This window comes from Ranitomeya variabilis, chromosome 2, assembly GCF_051348905.1.
Source record: "Ranitomeya variabilis isolate aRanVar5 chromosome 2, aRanVar5.hap1, whole genome shotgun sequence".
NCBI classification, from domain to species: Eukaryota; Metazoa; Chordata; class Amphibia; order Anura; family Dendrobatidae; genus Ranitomeya; species Ranitomeya variabilis.
In genome coordinates, this window is record NC_135233.1 from 853810314 (window position 1) to 853835019 (window position 24706).

The 24706-nt window shown below is 41.2% G+C and overlaps 1 protein-coding gene across 1 annotated transcript in view; it reads right to left on the reverse strand.

Annotated features, from left to right (window-relative positions):
• The window catches only part of LOC143803981 (uncharacterized), a 521136-nt gene that overhangs the window by 12130 nt on the left and 484300 nt on the right, over positions 1-24706 (reverse strand). The window contains exons 117-124 of the mRNA XM_077281733.1: positions 23827-23943; positions 16974-17093; positions 14813-14932; positions 13739-13912; positions 13447-13520; positions 9991-10064; positions 8892-9082; positions 250-403 (exon numbers count right to left, since the gene is read on the reverse strand). Coding sequence (XP_077137848.1) covers positions 250-403; positions 8892-9082; positions 9991-10064; positions 13447-13520; positions 13739-13912; positions 14813-14932; positions 16974-17093; positions 23827-23943 — 1024 coding nt within the window. The remainder of the gene's footprint in view (positions 1-249; positions 404-8891; positions 9083-9990; positions 10065-13446; positions 13521-13738; positions 13913-14812; positions 14933-16973; positions 17094-23826; positions 23944-24706) is intronic.

Sequence of the window (24706 nt, forward strand, 5' to 3'; positions counted from 1 at the left end):
AGCATGATCGCTTATCTCTACTAGTATCTTGTCCCATTCAATCCATCTGATACCTCACATTGCTCCCACATTTCTATTTTTCTTTATCTCTAGGTTTTCCAAACTTTTGCATAATTGTACAACTGACGTTATATTGCTGTGCAGCTACCATGCTGTATTGCTATATAACTGAATTTGTTCTTGTTATTTTGCTTTAGAAAAAAACAAAATCAACATGAAATTCATTAAGATGATAGCATATCTACTCACCTGCAGCTAATAATTCCATTAGCAAGCCGACAAGCGGCATCGTTCTTACAGTACGTATTGTTGACACATAATGAGACACACTCCAAAGTTGTAGTATCCACTGTATATCCTTCAAACGTACAGTATGCAGACTTTGCTAGTTCCGTTAGGTTCACTGAGTAAAGAAAACAACGTCAAATACTACAGTACTGCAAATTACACATACACATGATTTATAGATGTTTTTCTGGAGTATGGGTGCCAATCAGACCATGTTAATGCTTGTCACTTGATTTGCCACAAGGAAAAGCATGGATAGATCAATGCAATGAGTACTATACTAGCTATGGATGAATAATGCATCGCTGAAGAGCAATCATATAATATAAGTATAATATAGAGTATAATGGAGCAGCATGTTCTTCTATTCTAATGTAAGTGACAGACATGAAAAGCAATGTACAACTGAGATCCTGATAATATGTGGTGCTCACTGTGAAGTGAAATATAATGTATTATTGTTAAGTATGGGATTTATATTAAATAACCCAACAACTCCATCTTCAGTATACAGTATATGCATTTATTATGAGTACAGTGGGGAAAAAAAAGAATTTAGTCAACCACCAATTGGGCAAGTTCTCCCACTTCTCCCAAAGATGAGAGAGGCCTGTAACTGACATCAAAGGTAGACCACAACTATGAGAGTCAAAATGAGAAAACAAATTCAGAAAATCACTTTGTCTGATTTTGCAAGATTTATTTTGCAAATTATGGTGGAAAATAAGTATTTGCTCATTAACAAAAGTTAATCTCAATATTTTGTTGTATATCCTTTGTTGGCAATGACAGTGGTCAAACATTTTCTGTAATTCTTCACAAGGTTGTCCCACACTGTTGGCGATATGTTGGCCCATTCCTCCATGCAGATCTCATCTAGAGCAGTGATGTTTGGGGCCTGTCGCTGGGCAACACGAACTTTCAACTCCCTCCAAAGGTTTTATATGGGGTTGAGATCTGGAGACTGGCTAGGCCACTCCAGGAGCTTCATATGCTTATTACGAAGCCACTCCTTTGTTGCCCTGGCGGTGTGCTTGGGATCATTATCATGATGAAAGACCCATCCACGTTTCATCTTCAATGCCCTTTTATGATAGAGGTTTGCATTCAAAATGTCACGATACATGGCCCCATTCATTTTTTCATGTACACGGATCAGTCATTCTGGTCCCTTTGCAGAGATACAGCCCCAAGGCATGGTGTTGCCACCCCCATGCTTCAGAGTAGGTATGGTGTTCCTTGGATGCAACTCAGCATTCTGTCTACCCCAAAAACAATGAGTTTTGTTTTCTATCAAACAGTTATACTTTGGTTTCATCAGACCATATGACATTCTCCCAATACTCTTCTGGATAATCAAAATGCTCTCTGGCAAACTTTAGATGGGCATGGACATGTACTGGTTTAAGCAGGAGGACAAGTCTGGCACTGCAGGATCTGAGTCCCGGGTGGCGTAGTGTGTCACTGATGGTAGCCTTTGTTATGGTGGTCCCAGCTCTATGCAGGTCATTCACTAGGTCCCCCATGTGGTTCTGGGATTTTTGCTCACGTTCTTGTGATCATTTTGACCCCACAGGGTGAGATCTTGCGTGGAGCCCCAGATCAAGGGAGATTCCCAGTGGTCTTGTATGTCTTCCATTTTCTTTTGATTGCTCCCACAGTTGATTTCATCACACCAAGCTGCTTGCCTATTGCAGATTCAGTCTTCCCAGCCTGATGCAGGGCTACAATTTTGTTTCTGGTGTCCTTTGACAGCTCTTTGGTCTTCTCCATAGTGGAGTTTGGAGTGTGACTGTTTGAGGTAATGGACAGGTGTCTTTTATACTAATATGCAAATTGCCTCTTCAGAGGAAAAGAGGACTTGAACTCTATAGTGCCACCTGTTGGAAGTAGCGATCCTACAAGTCACATAAGAAGTTCAAACAGGTGCCAGTACTACAGGTAATTAGTGGAGGACAGAGGAGCCTCTTAAAGAAGTTACAGGTCTGTGAGAGCCAGAAATCTTGCATGTTTTTAGGTGACCAAATGCTTATTCTCCACCATATTTTGCAAAATAAATCTTGCCAAATCAGACAAGGTGATTTTCTGGATTTGTTTTCTCATTTTGACTTTCATAGTTGTGGTCTACCTTTGATGTCAGTCACAGGCCTCTCTCATCTTTTTAAGTGGGAGAACTTGCACAATTGGTGGCTGACTAAATACTTTTTTCCCCACTGCATGTTGAATAGATAGCAGCTGTCAATCTTCATGGTGTTGTGTATGCAGTCATCATTCTGCTCAAAACAGAGGCCAGGAAGTATTCATTGAGGTGAAGAAGTAGAATGCAAACATAGGCCCAGGTGTCTAAGGAACCCAAAGACCCCCTAGACATATAAGAAAACACTAGTATTATAAATGGCACTTGATCAATGGGGTGTTGTGAACTCTGTTTTCAGGCTCCCTCTTGTGGTCACAGGTGGTATTGTGTGACTTTTGTTTTGGGCTCCCCCTGGTGGCTTTGTTTGTTATCCTGCGGGTCTGTGGCTGATCAGCTGCCTCGTTATTTACTTGGGAGTTTCCTATTTAGCTCTGTTTCACTTCCACTTGTTGCCGGCTGTCAATGTATTCAGTGCTATTCTGATTGCTTCTGATTATCTTCGGTTTCAGTCTCTTCAGGAGAAGCTAAGTTCTGTTTAATTATTTTTTGCTCATCAGTCTGCAATATGATTTCTGTGTATGATGAGTTTAGTCCAGCTTGCTAATATGTGATTTCTTGCTGCTGGTTAGCTCTGGGGTACAGAGTTGCTTCCCCCGCACCGTTAGTTGGTGCGGGGGCTCGAGCAATCTCTGCGTGGATATTTTGAATAGGGTTTTCAATTGACCGCACAGCTCCCTTTCTATTTTCTGCTATCTAGTGTTAGCGGGCCTCATTTGCTAAATCTAATTTCATCTCTGCGTTTGTGCCTTCCCCTTAACTCACCGTTAATATTTGTGGGGGGCTATTCTATATCTTTGGGGTCATTTCACTGAGGCAAGTGAGGACTTTCGTTCCCTCTAGGAATAGTCAGTTTCTCAGGCCGTGAAGAGACGTCTAGGATTTTCAGGTAACGTTCCACGGCTACCTATAGTTGTGTGCGGATAGGATCAGGTTGTGGTCAATTGAGTTACCACTTCCCCAGAGTTTGTAGTCTGTTTAGTTACTTAGCTAGTCCTACTTGCGATCCTTGCCACTTGGATCATAACAGTACAGCCGGCCCGTAAAGCGTTAATTGCATGGCAGAAGCAGGAGAAAAGAAGCCTTGAGGAATTTTTTTTTTTTTTGCCGTGTGTTTAGCTGCTGTGTGTCTAGCTTCTCTCCTCCTCTTAATCTTGGTGTGGCTCTGAACTCAGCTGCTGATATGGATATTCAGAGTTAGACCTCCAGTGTAGATCATCTTGCTGCAAGGGTACAAAATATTCAGGATTTTGTTGTGCACAGTCCTATGTCAGAGCCTAGAATACCTATTCCGGAGTTGTTTTCTGGAGATAGATCTAGGTTCCTGAATTTTAAGAACAATTGTAAATTGTTTCTTTCTTTGAAACCTCGTTCCTCTGGTGATTCCGTTCAGCAAGTTAAAATTATAATTTCTTTCTTGCGTGGTGACCCTCAAGATTGGGCCTTCGCATTGGCGCCAGGGGATCCTGCATTGCTCAGTGTGGATGCATTTTTTCTGGCCCTTGGATTGCCCTATGAGGAACCTAATCTTGAGAACCAGGCTGAAAAAGCGTTGTTGGCCCTGTCTCAGGGGCAAGATGAAGCAGAGGTGTACTGCCAGAAATTTCAGAAATGGTCGGTGCTTACTCAGTGGAATGAGTGTGCCCTGGCTGCAAATTTCAGAAAAGGTCTTTCTGAGGCCATTAAGAATGTCATGGTGGGGTTCCCTACGCCTGCAGGTCTGAATGAGTCAATGACTCTGGCCATTCAGATTGATCGGCGTTTGCGGGAGCGCAAACCTGCGCACCATTTGGCGGTGTCTTCTGAACAGACACCCGAGTCTATGCAATGTGATAGAATTCTGACCAGAAGTGAACGGCAAAATTATAGACGGCAAAATGGGTTGTGCTTTTACTGTGGTGACTCAGCTCATGTTATCTCAGCATGCTCTAAGCGCAAAAAAAAAAGGTTGATAAATCTGCCACCATCGGTACTTTTCAGCCTAAGTTCATTTTGTCTGTTACCCTGATTTGTTCCCTGTCATCTTACCCAGTTATGGCTTTTGTAGATTCAGGTGCTGCCCTGAGTCTGATGGACTTGTCATTTGCCAGGCGCTGTGGTTTTGTTTTGGAGCCTTTAAAATTCCCTATTCCACTAAGGGGAATTGATGCTACACCATTGGCTACGAATAAACCTCAGTACTGAACACAAGTGACCATGTGCATGACTCCTGTTCATCAGGAGGTGATTCGCTTTCTTGTATTGCATAATTTGCATGATGTTGTCGTGTTGGGTCTGCCATGGTTGCAGACTCATAATCCAGTCCTGGATTGGAAAGCAATGTCTGTGTCAAGTTGGGGTTGTCAGGGAATTCAATTCATGGCGACGCTCCTGTGGTGTCAATTGCTTCATCCACTCCTTCTGAAGTCTCTGCGTTTTTGTCAGACTACCAGGATGTATTTGATGAGCCCAAACTCATTTCTCTACCTCCTCATATGGATTGTGATTGTGCTATAAATTTGATTCCTGGTAGTAAGTTTCCCAAGGGACGACTTTTCAATTTGTCAGTGCCGGAGCATGCTGCCATGCGGAGTTATATAAAGGAGTCTTTGGAGAAAGGACTTAATCGCCCCTCCTCCTCCCCTCTTGGTGCGGGGTTCTTTTTTGTGGCTAAGAAGGATGGTTCTCTGAGACCTTGTATTGATTATCGCCTTCTAAATAAAATCACGGTCAAATTTCAGTATCCTTTGCCATTGTTATCTGATCTGTTTGCTCGCATTATGGGGTCTAGTTGGTTCACCAAGATAGATCTTCGTGGTGCGTATAACCTTTTGCGTATTAAGCAGGGTGATGAATGGAAAACTGCATTTAATACGCCCGAAGGCCATTTTGAGTACTTGGTGATGCCTTTTGGACTTTCTAACGCTCCTTCTGTCTTTCAGTCCTTTATGCACGACATCTTCCGCGAATACCTGGATAAGTTTATGATTGTGTATCTGGATGATATTCTGTTTTTTTCTGATGATTGGGAGTCCCATGTTAAGCAGGTCAGGATGGTGTTTCAGGTCCTGCGTGCCAATGCTTTATTTGTGAAGGGCTCAAAATGTCTTTTTGGAGTCCAGAAGGTTTCTTTTTTGGGTTTCATTTTTTCTCCTTCTACTATTGAGATGGACCTAGTCAAGGTTCAGGCTATTCATGACTGGACGCAGCCTACATCTGTTAAGAGTCTTCAGAAGTTCTTGGGTTTTGCTAATTTTTACCGTCGCTTCATCGCTAATTTTTCTGGTGTTGTTAAGCCTTTGACGGATTTGACCAAGAAAGGTTCTGATGTTACTAACTGGTCTCCTGCGGCTGTGGAGGCCTTTCGGGAGCTGAAGCACCGGTTTTCTTCGGCTCCGGTCTTATGTCAGCCAGATGTCTCTCTTCCTTTCCAGGTCGAGGTTGATGCTTCCGAGATTGGAGCGGAGAGACTGTTTGTCCCGGATAGATGGACCAACAGAGTTATTTCCGAGGTTCATTCTTCGGTGTTGGCGGGCCATCCTGGAATATTTGGTACCAGAGATTTGGTGGCCAGGTCCTTTTGGTGGCCTTCCTTGTCGCGGGATGTGCGTTCCTTTGTGCAGTCTTGTGGAATTTGTGCTCGGGCTAAGCCTTGCTGTTCTCGTGCCAGTGGTTTGCTGTTACCTTTGCCTGTCCCGAAGAGGCCTTGGACGCACATTTCCATGGATTTTATTTTGGATCTCCCTGTCTCTCAGAGAATGTCTGTCATCTGGGTGGTGTGTGATCATTTTTCTAAGATGGTCCATTTGGTGCCCTTGCCTAAGTTGCCTTCCTCCTCCGAGTTGGTTCCGCTGTTTTTTCAAAATGTGGTTCGTTTGCATGGGATCCCTGAAAATATGGTTTCCGACAGAGGATCCCAGTTTGTGCCTAGATTTTGGCGGACCTTTTGCGCTAAGATGGGCATTGATTTGTCTTTTTCGTCGGCCTTCCATCCTCAGACGAATGGCCAAACCGAGCGAACTAATCAGACCTTGGAAAACTATTTGAGATGTTTTGTTTCTGCTGATCAGGACGACTGGGTGACTTTTTTGCCATTGGCTGAGTTTGCCCTTAATAATCGGGCTAGTTCTGCTACTTTGGTTTCTCCTTTTTTTTGTAATTCGGGGTTTCATCCTCGTTTTTCCTCGGGTCAGGTGGAGCCTTCTGACTGTCCTGGAGTGGATGTTGTGGTGGATAGGTTGCATCAGATTTGGAATCATGTTGTGGACAATTTGAAGCTGTCACAAGAGAAGGCTCAGCGCTTTGCCAACCGCCGTCGCTGTGTGGGTCCCCGACTTCGCGTTGGGGACTTGGTGTGGTTGTCTTCTCGCTTTGTTCCTATGAAGGTCTCCTCTCCTAAGTTCAAGCCTCGGTTTATTGGTCCTTATAAGATTTTGGAAGTCCTTAACCCTGTGTCATTTCGTTTGGACCTCCCAGCATCGTTTGCTATTCATAATGTGTTTCATCGGTCGTTGTTGCGGAGGTATGTGGTGCCTGTGGGTCCTCCGGTTGAGCCTCCTGCCCCTGTGCTGGTTGAGGGAGAATTGGAATATGTGGTGGAGAAGATCTTGGATTCTCGTATTTCTAGACGGAGGCTTCAGTATTTGGTTAAATGGAAGGGCTATGGTCAGGAGGATAATTCCTGGGTTGTCGCCTCTGATGTTCATGTGGCCGATTTGGTTCATGCCTTCCATGTGGCTCACCCTGATCGCCCCAGGGGTTTTGATGAGGGTTCGGTGACCCCTCCTCAAGGGGGGGGGTACTGTTGTGAACTCTGTTTTCAGGCTCCCTCTTGTGTTCACAGATGGTATTGTGTGACTTTTGTTTTGGGCTCCCCCTGGTGGCTTTGTTTGTTATCCTGCGGGTCTGTGGCTGATCAGCTGCCTCGTTATTCACTTGTGAGTTTCCTATTTAGCTCTGTTTCACTTCCACTTGTTGCCGGCTGTCAATGTATTCAGTGCTATTCTGATTGCTTCTGATTATCTTCGGTTTCAGTCTCTTCAGGAGAAGCTAAGTTCTGTTTAATTATTTTTTGCTCATCAGTCTGCAATATGATTTCTGTGTATGATGAGTTTAGTCCAGCTTGCTAATATGTGATTTCTTGCTGCTGGTTAGCTCTGGGGTACAGAGTTGCTTCCCCCGCACCGTTAGTTGGTGCGGGGGCTCGAGCAATCTCTGCGTGGATATTTTGAATAGGGTTTTCAATTGACCGCACAGCCCCCTTTCTATTTTCTGCTATCTAGTGTTAGCGGGCCTCATTTGCTAAATCTAATTTCATCTCTGCGTTTGTGCCTTCCCCTTAACTCACCGTTAATATTTGTGGGGGGCTATTCTATATCTTTGGGGTCATTTCACTGAGGCAAGTGAGGACTTTCGTTCCCTCTAGGAATAGTCAGTTTCTCAGGCCGTGAAGACACGTCTAGGATTTTCAGGTAATGTTCCACGGCTACCTATAGTTGTGTGCGGATAGGATCAGGTTGCGGTCAATTCAGTTACCACTTCCCCAGAGTTTGTAGTCTGTTTAGTTACTTAGCTAGTCCTACTTGCGATCCTTGCCACTTGGATCATAACATGGGGGTAATATTAAATACAGAATTTGAATTGGAGCGCAAAAACTTCAAGTTCCACCCCTGTAGTCTACTGCCAAAATATTCATTTCATAATCACTGATGATATGATATATGAAAACACCTGTTGTCATCAGGACATGTCCCAATTTTGTCTAGACTGTGTTTCAAACAAAAACATGTGTAACACATTCAGGGTCATAACCTGAAGTGTAAGGACCCCAACTCAAAATCTAGAGTATGTATAATACTGATGTCTTATGTTGCAGAGGTGTGGTTATCTATCTATCTAATCACAAAAAAGAAAATAGAGGCAGCACCACAACAATTATAGGACACAAAACCAAGAATCTTCAACCAATTCCGCTTAAATAGTCAACAACAAAAAAACAGTCGCATCTATCCATCTATGCCCTTGAACATGTTCAGAAAGACTGATCTACAGGTAAACAATTAATGTAATGTGTCTGTTTGGAAATATGGTGCAGCTACAAATTAATTCCAAGTGAACCTAGTCATGTTTAGAAAAATTGTAGTAAAGGTTAGTATATTGGTGCGTAGCATTTATTTTCTGACACAAATGAACATAAATATAGTATTCATGTTCAGCATTTTTATAAATATATTTAAGCCAGAAAATTGTCAGAATTACATTGATATAACTCCGCTACTATCTAGTTTAATAATCTTGTATGATGACTCACGCTCTATAATTTCATGCTTTACTAGTCAAAGAAAAGATTGTATCATAAAACAGTGAAAGGGGACATTTTAGAATATATTAACATTTGTCCTACAGCATACAGATAACTATTAAAACTTACATCTATCTCCATCGTCTACATAATCAATATAAATTGTGTCATTTTCATTTACTTCTGAACGTTTTCTTCGAGATGAAGTTTTCATAAGATCTTCTATTAGTTTATCATTTAGATAAAAAACTATAGTTATATTTGCCTTATAATTAAATTTTGCGGTGAATATTGCTGTCATATTCGTGTTGACATCGTTCCTGTAAATACACATAAAAATATAAAATTCAAAAACAGAAATTCAGTAGAGAAGCTAATAACAAGATGTGTTATTATTATTAAGTGTCAGCATAATGTGATCTGATTCTCTCTGGTAAGAGAATCAAAACACACTGTGAGAAGAAGGACAACAACATTTCTCTATCTTCTTCATTGTGTGAGTCTGTGGAAATACGAGTGCAGTCCGAAGTGTTGAATACACCCATAGACTTGAATGGGCCTCCAATTTCTGAGTGAAATAGTTGCATTCTATGATTTTTTTCACAGACACTTTTCTGATTTATATGTTCATGTGACCCAGGCTCTGCCTAGGCCAAGACTTCCACCTTGACTAGGTATTCAACATTACTGTATGCCTTTCCATCACAAGTCATGACATCATGGCGTTATGATGTCTGCCACCTGAGTAATGACACTATATGCATGCACTGTGATGTTTAAGGCCTAGTTGAGAGTTGAGAAGCAAGCAGGTAAACTGGAAAGGAAAAGGCGATGAGAAATGGATCGAGAGTTGTGGGGATAGCAGTACAGGTGAGCTGTGAAGGGAGTATTAGTTTTGTTTGCTTTTCATTTTACTGTCTACATTTATTATTCTCTGGGGTCTGGAGAGACCTGAAAGCATAATAGGGAGCATTCATTTTAAAGAGAATAAAATCCACATAATTTTGGGAATGCAAATCTTGGTAGATCTGGTCATCTGTAGGAAGTACACTACGCTATTATTGCAGCAAGAATGTTGGCAGATATTACATCTGTAAGTTGAATTTTTGTAGAGCATTGGTTAATGGCAAGAGTGCATTCTCCCGGTATATTCTAAAAAAATAATAAAGGTTCTATGAGCCTTTATTAGGAATGAACACACAGGCACAGCATAAGTAAAGTTACTCACCAAAGTATATTAGTCATATTACTTGTAGAATTATCAAACAAATCTTTCATATCTTCTTGAAGTTTGGAACTAATCTGCATAAGTAAAATAAACAAAAAACACTTAGTTCTAATATTAGGTAAACCATGAAGTATGAAGGGTATGAAATTGGTTTATTTAGCTAAACAACATAAGCAAGTTTGCAATCCACTTATTATGTCAGCTGCCATTCTCCTGCAATAACGGCTTTTATCTTTCATAGTGTACAGCTCATACCTGTGCAGAGCCTGGAGAGTGTATAGTAATTACATTCCAGGAGAGGGGTTAACTCTTAACATCCCAATTAAGTCTTGTCAGACAATTAAAGTCAACATAGTAGTTAACTGCTCATATCTCTTACCCTGTCTCTCCGTTTCTGAGCAACTGCCAATATAAATTTAGCAAAATCACTAGCCCCGCAGCTTTCTTAACAGATCTCCTAATCATGGCTCTGGGCTCTCACTGTCTTGAGCTGTGTGCTTCTTCAAATACCCTGTTAGTTCTATGTGTAAATATAGTGATATCAGTGAGGACTGAATGTGTTACAGCAAAATTTGTGCTGAGCTTTATAGCTCTCCTAATACTACAGCTCTGACTACTCCCAGAACATCACTCAAGTGGAGAGCCTACACTGCCAGAAGCCAGGAAGTATTGAGGCTATAAGGAGACTGCATAGCTATAAGAAGCAACTTGAGAATACCCCTTTCTGCTTAATATGTCACTTCTCTGCCACTAAGCCCATCAGAGTCAGATTTAGCCCATAATAAACCCTGTAGGGTCCTGCTGTAAACAGAATGCAAGTCTTTAAAAATATATAATTATTTAGTTGAAGTTGATTACAGTCATATCTTTTAGAAGTAGGTAATATTTGGTGCCTTCTAAATATTTTAAACACTTGAAATCTAGCATTTACATGATAAACAGATCTGTACAAGATGGCTGATAAAAGTATATTTGTCTATCTCATAGATTGTAAGCATTTCAGTTGGGCTCCCACTCCTCTTGCTTGAGTTGTTGAAATATGTTTTACTCTGTAATTTATTATATTGTCCGCATATGTATCCCCTGAATTCGAAAATAATATTATTATGAAGATAGTTTAAATAGACACTTGTAAAACCCGCATTCATGAAGATATACAGTAAAAATAAAAAGTAAGACACACTCCTGTTAAAATGCCAACTTTTTGTCATGTAAAAAAAAACCATAGCAGAACTTTTTCCACCTTTCATGCCACCCATAATCTGTACAAATCCATTCAGAGACAAACTGAAATCATTTTGAGGGGAGGGAAAAACAAAATTAAAGTAATCTGGTTGAATAAGTTTGAACACCCACTTACAATTGGGGATGTGATTGTTTTCAGAATTATCCATTCACATTTATACTCATGTTAAATAAAGGTGAGTTATTCCTGACATGGCCAAGGAACAATGTGAATGACAGCTCAGCTGCCCGATGGGATCTGGAGTGTGCAGGACTGTCAGTTTTGTGAGTGACAGTCCAGCTATCCAATCTAATCCTGGGGCCTGCTGGGTTGTCAGCAGTTTGATTGACAGCTCTGCTGCTCAATCTTTTTTAGTCTACAGGCATTTCCTGAGGTGTCTCTAATCCCTAATCATTGGTAGGTAATTTACTAGCTACTAGCCAGCTAGTCTGTGTCAGTTGTAGTTTTGCTTCTGATACGTGTGGTTTACTCTGTGTCTGACTCTGATCTTGTGGATGACCCTGAATTTTGTTGTCACTACTCTTTTGGATTTCTCCTTCTGGTTTTGACATACCCTTCTGGCATTTAACCCTAGATAGTTTCCTGACCACGCTTTTGTATCACCCCTTTGTACTCAAGCCCTCGTGGAATCTGACCTTGGACCTCCTGACTACCCTGCCTCATGGCTTGCCCATGAATAGTGACTAAGTGTCACAGTTGCATTTTACAACAAAAGCCATAGTCCGGAAACAGCTTATAAAACTGCAAAGGGATCTCGTTGTTAAAAGGTTTCAGTTGGGATAAGGGTACAAAAACGTTTCCAAGGCATTAAACCATGAAACACTGAGAAAAATAGTCATCAAGAAATGGTTTAAATTTGGCACAAAAGTGACATTACCTAGAACTGGATATCCCTCAAAAATTAATGAGAAGATAAGAAGAGGAAGGCTGATAGGCTGCCAAGAGGCTCAGAGCAAAATTAAAGGAACTATAGAAATTTCTGGTAAGTGCTGGTTGTGTACCGCATGAGCAACAGCCTCCTGTATTCTTCATGTGTCTGGCCTGGTCTTTTCATAGAAAACAATCCACCCAATCCTGGCTTTTTCCAAAACCTACACCAAGTCTACCAAACACATATGGAAAAAAGAACACCATACCCGCAGTGATGCATGGTGGAGGCAGCATTATACTTTGGTACTGTTTTTCAACATATGGAAATGGGAGTTATAGTCAAGGTAAAATGAATTATGACCAGTTCCAAATATAAGTAAATTTTTCTTGAAAATCTAGTAAGAAAATTCTTAACATAATGATGCAAATTGCCTCTGCTGGAAAAAAGAGGACTTAACTCTATAGCGCCACCTATTGGAAGTAGCGATCCTACAAGTCACAATCAACCCTTTAACGAGTCGTGCAATATGACTTAAGATAAAAGCCAAATCAGTATCTCAATTCGCAGACACGGTGTTTCAGGCTGTTGGCCCTCGTCAGTGCGAAGCATGAGAACTGATTTGGCTAGGTGAGAGGCTCTGGACTGGGGTCTAAGGGGTAACGTTTCTCCTTATGGAGAGTGACATACCAGCAGGCTTGTCAAGGTAAGGAGGCTTATGAGGAATTTCACCTTTCAGCATACCTCGAAATCAACAAAAGATTGGCTTTACCAAAAGAAGATCAACGTTTTGAAGTGACCCTTCATATCTCAGACATAAATCCAATTGAAAATCTGTGGCTTGACCTGAAGAGGGCTGTACATTTCCTTGCAATCTGACACATTTGGAGCACTACTGCAAAAAAAGTGGGCAAAGATTGCCAATTCTAGATGTGCCATGCTAATAGATTCCTGCATAAAAAAACCTAAATGTTGTTTTAAATTCAAAGGATACATCAATATAGTATTAGTTTAAGGGTGTGCATATTTATGCAACCAGATTATTTTAGTTTTTTATTTTCTTCTGGAAAGATTTTAATTTGTTTCTCAATGAATTTGTATAGATTATGGTGACCATTTAAAATATAATTGTTCTTGCTATGATTTTTTTTACATGCCAAAAACGTGGAAGTTTAAAAAGGGTGTGTAGAATTTCATATACACTGCATATGCACCATTTTATCTATTTTAATATTTTCATCTTGATCATCTTTTCATCTCGAGGTGCATATTTATTCAACCACATTATTTTCATTCTTTCTTTTTCTTTTTCTTTGTGTGTAATACATAGAAATACACCTACCAGATCATATCCTTCATAATAACTAAAGTTTCTCCTAGAGGATAAATGGACCATTACAGATCTCTGCTTTGTGTCTAAAGAAATGAAAAACATCGCATTTTATTATATAGGAAATATAAATTGTCATTGCAGAAAAGCAGTAAAGGGAAGAGACACACTAGCCTTAAATGTAGTAAATGAGTAAAGTATGTTCACTTAACATCATGATATCACCGTTAGCTCAACTGAATGTTCTGAATTATAGTTTATAAAAATATAGAAGTCTAGTTACAGTCTGAGAATAGGGACTTACCTGGTCTTAGTTCTGCACTGAAGGACTCTGCTGCTTCTGTACATGTTCCACCAGTGAATGCTGGCAGGCATGTGCATTGAGGACTGCAATTCACACCAACCTTTGTACATGTCCCACCATTACTACAGTAGTTTGGGTCACACGGTTTAACACATGAACAGTATGTGCCATTACCTGCAAATAGTAATTAGAATAGACCAGATGTTGGAATATATATATTTATATTTATATTCAGGAGCAAGATAATATACCACAAGTTTTCTAATGTAAGATTCTCATCAGTAAATCAATTTCTATACATCAGAGTGAACAGCTCCAAAATGCTCCATGGATATTCTCTAATTACACAGACTGACCACTAATTTTACTAAAAACTGTGCAATACTATACTTCACCAGTGGAGGCGCTACAGCAGAACTAAACACTTGATTTTTCCGCAGACTTAAAGAGGTTTTCCCTTGAACAAAGTTCATTTTGAGCTATAGATCTTGGAATAAAAATAGGTTCCACAATTGGATGTGTTCAGTTTTTTTTCCTGTGCTGAGATAATCTTATAAGATTATCTCAGCAGAGGAACATTTTATTTACACACATCTAAATGTGGAAATTAATATCATTACAAGATCTATTAATCAAAGTGTACTTTGTTTGTGGAAAACCCTTTTAAGTCTAGTTATTTGATTTTCAATTTCAGAATTTAGTGTTAGGATTTTTCAAGATTAATTTCTATACAATGGCCCTAAATGTTTAAAAGGTGACAGTTGAAGGAACATTATTAAGTTTTACAAGATGCGTGTTGTCATCATTGACCTGTAAATCAAGATCAAGGACTGGATTTCCTATCAGGTACATTGAGCCCTATGGAGCCAATGGATAAAGCAATGTTTAGTTCAGTATATCGATGGTCTCTGTAAGTGTGGATGTGACTGCGCAGATTAACCACAGTCATGTGAAAGATTGAACAGTAATGAATGAATTATTACTCTTGAATGGCATTGGAGTAAATTCATACTGGTAGTAAAATAAGACTGAAGTCCAAGTTACCGATATGCTATAAATAATATATTCATTTACCTGAGAACTCATCATTACAAGTACAGGTGTAATTTCCTATTGTGTTAGTGCAGGTTGCATAAGGTGAGCAGATATTACCGGTCTGGCATTCATCAATATCATCACAGTGAGTCCCATTACCTGATCAATATAAAATATTTCACAGTTACATCAATGATATTATAACATAGTACACATAACATGGTTGTATGAACAGCTGTTGAAATAACAGAATATGGGAACATTTACCTGTGATGTGAACAAATAAAATGAATCAATCTATTATAGCAGAGATTGTCTGGTTCATAGATGACAAAAAATTGTACAGAAAGTCTAAGGCCTCATACATTATATACAGCCATCACAGGGCTGCCATATTTCTTAAATTTCATATGGAGGCATAGAAAAAAATGTTTCTTCCCAAAGGACACAAACAGAAGACAAACAGGGCATCTACAGCATCACAGGGATAATGGAGCTCCTTGTACAGGCCTCTACTGTGTTCATGAGTCATAAAAGAAATGTCAGATTGCTTGAAACTATAAATGTGCCCATAAACTTAGCGATTCTTCCCTCACGGCCAGGAATCATGCAGTAAACGTGCAATTGTACCACAAATTGCTGCTGACCAGCTATGCTATTTTCAGAAGGGTGATGGCTTGTTCAGATACATAACATTGAAGCCAAGTCCACCTGTCCGTGACGAGTAGCCTGACGTCACATTGCAGAACAAAGGTAAATTACTGTAATAACATGTATGGTGTGCGGAGCGGTCCTCAGAGCAAAAAACGCTACAACAAAATAGACATGGATATATGGACGTATAATGTCTCCATATATTGTCTACTATTATCTCACTTGTAAGTGTATGTATCCTATGATACTATTGGTACATTTATCCAGTGCCCTCCTCTTTGGCATGTTATACTCTACATTATTCTGCATTATTGAAGTGTTAATAATATTACATTCTCTTACATGAGAACCATTGTTACAGTACAGATTTCTGGTCCCATCAGTGTAGTGTTAGTAATAATGAGGATGAACTTGTTCTAGATTGTGGTATTCTCAGGAATCGCTGTATGCTCACTACCAGACTGCAGGAGGCATCTATCTACTGTATGATTCTTTGCAGGTTCTTATCCTGGAATATAGAGTTACTAGATGGAGGTCCAATGTTATCGCATCGGGAGGACGGTAATGTCACGAAGGGGGCAGGCTTTGCAGTGTTTAGAATCTCTCTCCCCATGTGCTCACCCACCTGTCCACTCTGTCTTTCCCCATGTGCTGACTTCTCCCGTCTGTGCGCTCTTCTTTGACCTGTCTACCCCATGTGCTATCTCCCCTGTCTCTCTCCTTCCTGTGCTGTGTTCTCCCCTCAAAGACAATACTGATATTACAGCAGGAGATTGCAGAGGATACATTTAGAGGTTAAATATTTTTTAAAAACAGTCAGTGAAATATTTTACCTCACAAAATGAATCCACTGTGATCCCCTGCTGTAATGTCAGTATTATCTTTTGCTTCCTCCCCTGAGCAGGAGATGTCAGACACAGTCAATTTTTTAAATGAACTTTCGTTCATGGGAAAACCCCACGTGACCGGCTTCCTCTGCCTTTAGACATGTCACACATCTGCCACCGTGATCAGCCGAATAATTCACTGCACCTGTGTGGAATTCGTGCAGGCGCAGCTAATCAGACAGCCGCAATCTTTGTGCAGACAGATAAAATTGGTCACATTAAAACTGTGCATGAGCTCCTCCTGTACAAAGATGGCGGCAGTCAGTGAATCATTCGGCTGATCCTGGCGGAGGCGTGTTCGCATTGGTGTTCCGCTGGTGGTACCATGCAGGAGGCTGCGTGAGTGTGAGAGTGTGTGTGAGTTTGTGAATGTGTGAATGTATTCTGTACAGCGTATAGAGTGTGTGTGTATGTGTGGTGCGACGGTTTTCCGCGGGAGGGACCGCGCAATAGGTTGGTACCAGCAGCAGTTTCCATATTGAGACACCCATCACTTGGGTGTCCCAATATGGTGGTTGGTGAACTTCCTCCGCTTGGAATTCTGGGATACAGTGACATCTGGACAGAACAGGAAATTAAACATTACAAGGCAATTATATAAATAGTTATGGTATTTTTACTATCATAACAATAAATTATGATCAGTTATTTTCCTTTACCTGAGAATCCATTCTTACAAGTACAGGTGTAATTTCCTATTGTGTTAGTGCAGGTTGCATTAGGTGAGCAGGTATTGTCGGTCTCACATTCATTAATATCATCACACTGGATTCCATTGCCTGAGTAATATAAAATATTTTACAGTTAATGTAAAATATAAAATTACAGATTGATGTTTTAAGGAACATATACTGTACATACATTGTCTAATCAGATAGTGAAATATAGAAAAGATAAATGAAACATCAGTTTGCCCGACCTCCTAAATCCATTCCTGACAGGGTCTGTGTGACATACATTATTAATCCCTTTCTGACATTGGACGTACTATCCCGTCGAGGTGGGGTGGGCCCGTATGACCACCGACGGGATAGTATGTCCAGCGCGATCGGCGGCGCTCACGGGGGGAGCGCGTCCGATAGCGGCCGGGTGTCAGCTGACTATCGCAGCTGACATTCGGCACTATGTGCCAGGAGCGGTCACGGACCGCCCCTGGCACATTAACCCCCGGCACATCGCGATCAAACATGATCGCAGTGTGCCGGCGGTATAGGGAAGCATCGCGCAGGGAGGGGGCTCCCTGCAGGCTTCCCTGAGACCCCCGGAGCAACGCGATGTGATCGCGTTGCTGCGAGGGTCTCTTACCTCCTCCTCGCTGCAGGTGCCCGGATCCAAGATGGCCGCGGAATCCGGGTCCTGCAGGGAGGGAGGTGCTTTGTAAGCCTCTGATTCTGTCCCAGACTCCACCAGGTTCACCCAGGGTGCTGTAAGGGAAATGTAGTGTCCCTGTCCACAAGAACTTGTCTGTGGTTAGGTGGACCTTCCCTGTGACTGCATTGGCCAGAACGCAGCTGATATTGTGTTACAAGTGCTTATGTAATGTGGGGACGGCACACCGGAAAAGTAGTGGCAACTGAGAATCGAGTACCGTGGGGCTGCCACTGCCAAGAGGTCGTGGAAAGACTCAGTTCCCACAAGCCAAATCAGCAACATTTTCAGGCTAGCAATCTGGCAATGTGGTTGTTTAGCGTTTGGCCACGTGAGTGGGTTGGTGGACATTTCTGCTTCCTGTGACATGTCTGGGACAGTGACAACTGAATGCTGCACTGGGAAAATGAACTGGATGTGATTTCTGACTGTTGCGGTTGTTCAACCACAGGTTGTGGGCATGAAGCATCAGTGCCTGCTTCCTGGACAGCAGACTGGTAAGGCCATAAGATGAGAACTATGAGAATTTTTTTTCTTTTACAGTGGGTATGGAAAGTATTCAGACCCCTTTAAATTTTTAACTCTTTGATTCATTGAAGCCATTTGGTAAATTCAAAAAAGTTCATTTTTTCACATTAGTGTACACTCTGCACCCTATCTTGACTGAAAAAAAAAACAGAAATGTAGTAATTTTTGCAAATGTGATAAAAACAAAAAATTAAATATCACAGTGTCATAGGCATTCAGACCCTTTGCTCAGACACTCATATTTAAGTCACATGCTGTCCATTTCCTTGTGATCCTCCTTGAGATGGTTCTTCTCCTTCATTGGAGTCCAGGTGTGTTTAATTAAACTGTCAGGACTTGATTTGGAAAGGCACACACCTGTCTATATAAGACCTCACAGCTCACAGTGCATGTCGGGCCAAATGAGAATCATGAGGTCAAAGAAAGTGGCCAATGAGCTCAGAGACAGAATTGTGGCAAGGCACAGATCTGGCCAAAGTTACAACAGAATTTATGCAGCACTCAAGGTTCCTAAGAGCACAGTAGACTCCACAATCCTTAAATGAAAGAAGTCTTCCTAGACCTGGCCATCCAGCCAAACTGAGCAATCGTGGGAGAAGAGCCTTGGTGAGAGGTAAAGAAGAACCCCAAAATCACTGTGGCTGAGCTCCAGAGATGCAGTACGGAGATGGGAGAAAGCTCCACAAAGTCAACTATCACTGCAGCCCTCCACCAGTTGGGCCTTTATGGTAGAGTGGCCAGATGGAAGCCTCTCCTCGGTGCAAGACATATGAAAGCCCACATAGAGTTAGATACAAAACACATGAAGGACTCACAGACTATGAGAAATAAGATTCTCTGGTCTGATGAGTTGAAGATAGACCTTTTTGCTGATAATTCTAAGTGGGATGTGTGGAGAAAACCAGGCAATCATCATCATCTGCCCAATACAATCAAAACAGTGAAACATGGTGGTGGCAGCATCATGCTATTGGGTTTTTTTTCAGCTGCAGAGACAGGACGACTGGTTGCCATTGAAGGAAACATGAATGTAGCCAAGTACAGAGATATCCTGAGTGAAAACCTCTTCCAGAGCGCTCTGGACCTCAGACTTGGCTGACAGTTTACCTTCCAACAAAACAATGACCCTAAGCATAAGGCTAAAATAACAAAGGAGTGGCCTCAGAACAACTCTGTAACCATTCTTGACTGGCCCAGTGTCATGTCGGACGCTATTCACACTAGGGCGTCCGACAGACAGCGGTAATTCCAGATTCGTCCACTATGCGCTCAGTGGCGCCGGCTAGATTTCATCTAGGTTGTCCGGGGTTAATCTAGCTGGTACTCGGATTGGAGGCTGGGTCTCACCCACTGCCTTTAAATAGTTCTGCTGAACTTTGGGCGTCGCCGATTATAGCTTGTGTCTTGTGCCTAGTGATCTCGGTCTTGAGTGGTGGTCTAGGAGAGGAAATATCGTATCTGGTGGTGTATTATCCTTCGTCATATTTCTCCTTCCTATATTTGTATTTGTTTTGCCCTGTGCACATTGTAGTGTTTTCCTGTGTGTCTGCGGCGTGGTGCGTTTTAAGTTTTCCCTGTCTGTGCTTTCTGTAGGGGTTGGTGTGAGGTTTTATCACTGGGTGGCAGGTGGAGGTTTCAGCTTAGTACTGAAACAGGAGTCAGGGTCAGGCCTGGCGGCCCAGTCATGCACACCTTCAGTGTAAACTCTGGGAGAGGAACAGACAGGGTTTCCCTAGTCTGAGGGATATTGCAGGGGCCCGGGTAATCAGCTGTAGTCTACTCAGTACCCCCGTGACACCCAGCCAGAGCCCTGACCTAAACTTAATTGAGCATTTCTGGAGAGACCTAAAAATGGCTGTCCACCAACGATCACTATCCAACCTGATGGAACTGGAGAGGATCTGCAAGGAAGAATGGCAGAGGATTCCCAAATCCAGGTGGGAAAAACTTGCTGCATCAGTCCCAAGAAGACTCATGGCTGTACTAGCTCGAAGAGGTGCTTCTACTCAATACTGAGCAAAGGGTCTGAATTCTTATAACCATGTGATATTTCAGTTTTTCTTTTTTAATAAATTTGCAAAAATTACTACATTTCTGTTTTTTCAGTCAAGATGGGGTGCAAAGTGTACATTAATGAGAAAAAAATGAATTTACCAAATGGCTACAATGAAAAAAAGAGTGGAAAATTTAAAGAGGTCTGAATACTTTCCGTACCCAGTGTATATTATCTTTATGATGCACGCCATCAGCAGACTCAGGGAAAGAACTGGTAAATATTCACATCTGCGTATCTCTGCAAGCTTTGCGCCAGTCGCACAACTGCTATACAAATATGCGCTCTTTATTTAACCAATAGCAAAGTAATATTTTTTTAATTTATTTTCTTTATGACACATGCCAAAAGCAGAAACAGGAAAATTATTGGTAAATAGTATCTCTGCAGGCTTTGCACCAGTGGCACAACTGTCAGATAAATATATGCAATTTATTTAACCAATAGAATTTTTTATATCACCTTTATGACACACGCCAGCAGCAGACTCAGGGAAATTACTGCTAAATAGTGACATTTGCATATCTTAGCAGGTTTTGCGCCAATCGCACAACTGCTAGATAAATATTAGCTATTCCCCAAGGGGCAAGGAATATTATTTAGCAATTAGTTTAAAAAAAGATGTTTTATATATGCTGGCTCTGATGAATATTATTTAGCTGTAAAAAAAAAAAGCAGTTTAGTATATGCTAGTACGCAGAAATATTATGCAGCTCAAAAAAAAATTTTTTGTTTATGTTGGTACTGAGTATTGTTATTTGGCTCAAAAAGAGCTGTTTTGTATATTAGGGTACTGGATATGAAACCCTGCTTCTGTTCCTACACTATACACCATACAACCTAGCAAAGATCTGCATCATGTACTTGCAAAGATAACACCCTGGCTGCCTTTTCCTCTCCCTGGTATTAAATCTCTCCCTATGCTATCTAAACCCTAACAGAGAACTAATCTTCACTCTCAATAGCTCTTAAAAGAGCTTTATGGAATCAGAAACATAGCTAATTACTCACAGAGTAACGAATAGCTCGAATAGCGTACTATTTATTCGTGTGAGTAACAAATAGTGCTGAATGTATTTGCTCATCAATAAATATTATATATACATACTAATATTAAAAAACCCTTCCGCAGGCAGGTGCTAGCCGTGGTACCTGTGTTGCAGCATAATCTGTGAAAGCCAGAAATCTTGCATGTTTTTAGGTGACCAAATACTAAATTTCCACCATAATTTGCAAAATAAATCTTGCCAAATCAGACAAAGCGATTTTCTGGATTTGTTTTCTCATTTTGACTCTCATAGTTATGGTCTACCTATGATGTCAATTACAGGCCTCTCTTATCTTTTTAAGTGGGAGAACTTGCACAATTGGTTTGCTGACTAAATATTTTTTTTCCCCACTGTACATCTAGATGGCAGGCTCCATGGCTGCATGATGTGACTATACAGCCTGTCATCCAGCACATACGCTGAGCAACATCTGCTACTGCTGCCCAGTATCTTGCGGTGAACTCGTCGGACCTGTCTGACGTCACCGTGAATGTGAGAAAGTGTTCACGCTCCCGGTGCCATCAGAAATGTCATGGGAGTTCACAACCAACGAACTCATGAACTCACTTAACCTATCTGACGCTAGCGCGAGCGTCATTAGAGATTTTCCCAATGCGCTCACGCTAACATCAAAATGGCATCAGAGATGTCAGTGTCCGTGTGTGTAATACTTGCAGCACACGTGTGCCACATCAGTACCACATGGTGGGTGCCAGGGAAGCAGCGGTACAGTAAGTGCTGTTCCCTGGCGCTGGCCTCTCTCATCTTTTTAAATAGGAGAACTTGTACTTCCCCACTGTATAAGATGCCCTAAATACTAACCCCATAGTGGTATTATAAAAAAAACACACACCCAGAAGAAAGTCCTTTATTTGAAATGATTACAGCGACTCCTTTATTGAATCTGAATCAAACACCTAATCCACTGACGCCAACATCTCCTGCAGCAAAAATAAAATAATAAACCACAATATTCAACACCTGTCCACAGAGAAGATGATCCACAATGTACCCAGATGATCTTGATGACTTTGAGAGCAGTCAATAATGTGACTGCTCTTAAAGACAGCTGGTGATACACATAGTTGCTCCTGCAGTGTATAGCACTGAGATGCCGTGAGAGAGGTCACACGAGTTCATCAGCTGAAGAGCCCCAGTCGTCTCACTTGCAATACCACTGCTGTGTGAGAAAGTTCACCAGAGTTCATCATGAACTCATGTGACCTCTCTCTTGGCAGCTCAGTGATACAATGCGGGAGAGATTACCTCCTGTCAGTGTATCGCCGGCGGCTGGGAATTGATGTGACTGTTCTATGAGTGAGATCGCTGTGGGACACTCAGAATAACATGGACTACGGCAGACAAGTGAGTATATGGTGGTTTATTATTTTTGATATTTTAAAGAACACATGGGCATCAGAGCATTAAGGTGAGTATATCTTGTTTTTTATTTTACATTTTTTAAAGGACGGCATCGGGGATTTGGTGGTAAGTAGGTATAATGTGTTTTTTGTCTTTTTTTTAACTTTGCGCCAGCTGACGAGAGACTACTTCTCCCATCAGCAGATCCTGCTGTCACTGTTATCAGTGACAGCAGACATAGCCTGATGGGAGGAGTAGTCTCTCATCAGCCGTGCCTGCTGACCAGCGTTAAGCTTTTTACACCACTGCAAGTCACAGTATCTCTGCGGGGTCATGCTGTCAGATGTCAGTCGCGATCTGACGGTGGTAAGGTTTTTTTTTACTTTGACCAAAGGTGTCGGCTGACGAGAGACTACTTCTCCCAACAGCAGCACCTGCTGTCACTGTTATTAGGATGGGAGAAGTAGTATCTCGTCAGCTGGAGCCTGCTGACCTGCGGTAAGCTTTTTACCGCGGGTCATCGCATTTCTGCGGGGTCATGCCAACATCTGACAGTGTGACCCAGCAGGGCTCTGATGGGAGAAGCGCCACGCTGGTGTTTCCCATGCTGTCACACAGCATGGGAAACACCGGCTTTTTGCTGTGCATGTTCATCTATATTCGGCTATTGAATCAGCGAATATTGCAAATTCGATGATCGTGAGCCAAACCAAATATTTAAATATTCGCTTATCTCTATTCTATAGCCAAAGTCTAACACTGGGAGCAGAGGTGGGAACTCACTGGTGGACACAGGGAAGTAGAGTTCAACTTGTTTTTTTTGTCTTTTATAGCCATGTTCTATCGAAATTTATCTGAAAGGGAACAACCCCTTTAATGCATTATGTGTTAAGCTAAAGAATGCTACATCTTTAACATCCAAGACATCCATCAGAGGTAAATGTGAAAGCAAAAAATTATTCCTGAAACATATCAACAATTTATTATTGTGCAACTCAGAAGCAAGAATTAATTGACTGGACACAAATTAAAGATCATGTATGGCATGTAGATTAGACTGAACTGCAGTTCATTCCATTAGATTTTTAATAGAACCATGAATTTATCTGTTTATAATTATTAGAATTAAATACCTGGAAAATAAGGACTTACCTGAGAATCCATTCTTACAAGTGCAGATGTAATTTCCTATTGTGTTAGTGCAGGTTGCATTAGGTGAGCAGATATTATTCTTACATTCATCAATATCAACACAGTGGATCCCATCACCTAATTAATATAAAATGTTTTACAGTTAAAAATAACTTTTTGCTAACTTTGTCATGTTGAACCTGACACACAATGTAATAGTAGCCTAAGAGTAAAATAAAAAAATAGCAATCAAATATAGCATCTCTAATGAGATCTGCAACTATAACTGGTGTTTAATAGTATTCCTCTTCTTATATAGGCTAAAAGTATCTTTTAGGCCCCCTAGACACCAGGGCCTAGGTGCGGCTGTAACCCATGCATCCATTATTGTTCCATTCCTACCTCTAACTAATGATAAAACATTACAGGTAGATGTGACAAAGAAAATGACAATCTGCATATATTATCTGATTAAAAACAGGAATAAAAAATATTAAAACATCAGGATCACAAACGAAACATGTTTTGACAGGTTCTCTGTTCCAGAAAGAACAAAGGAAAATGTATTGAAAGGAAAAGATTGCCCAATCTCCATATATACTGCTTTAAGGGAAGATACTAGAGATGGTGCAAATTAACTCACATGACCTGGTCCAATGGTGACATCAGCAATTTATGACAAAAGCCATGAAAACTGCCTCCTACCTGCAGCATCCACAGCTCTTCTTTTTTTTATTAGCTGGCTTGGTGTGATGTCAAACCGCAACAACGAAGAGAGGCCAAACCATCTCACCAAAAGAGGAGCTCGGGATGCCATAAAGGTAAGAGGCAGCTCTCGCAGGTCTCCTGCCTGACAGCCACAGAGTACTGACTAGTGTTGAGCATTCCAATACTGCAAATA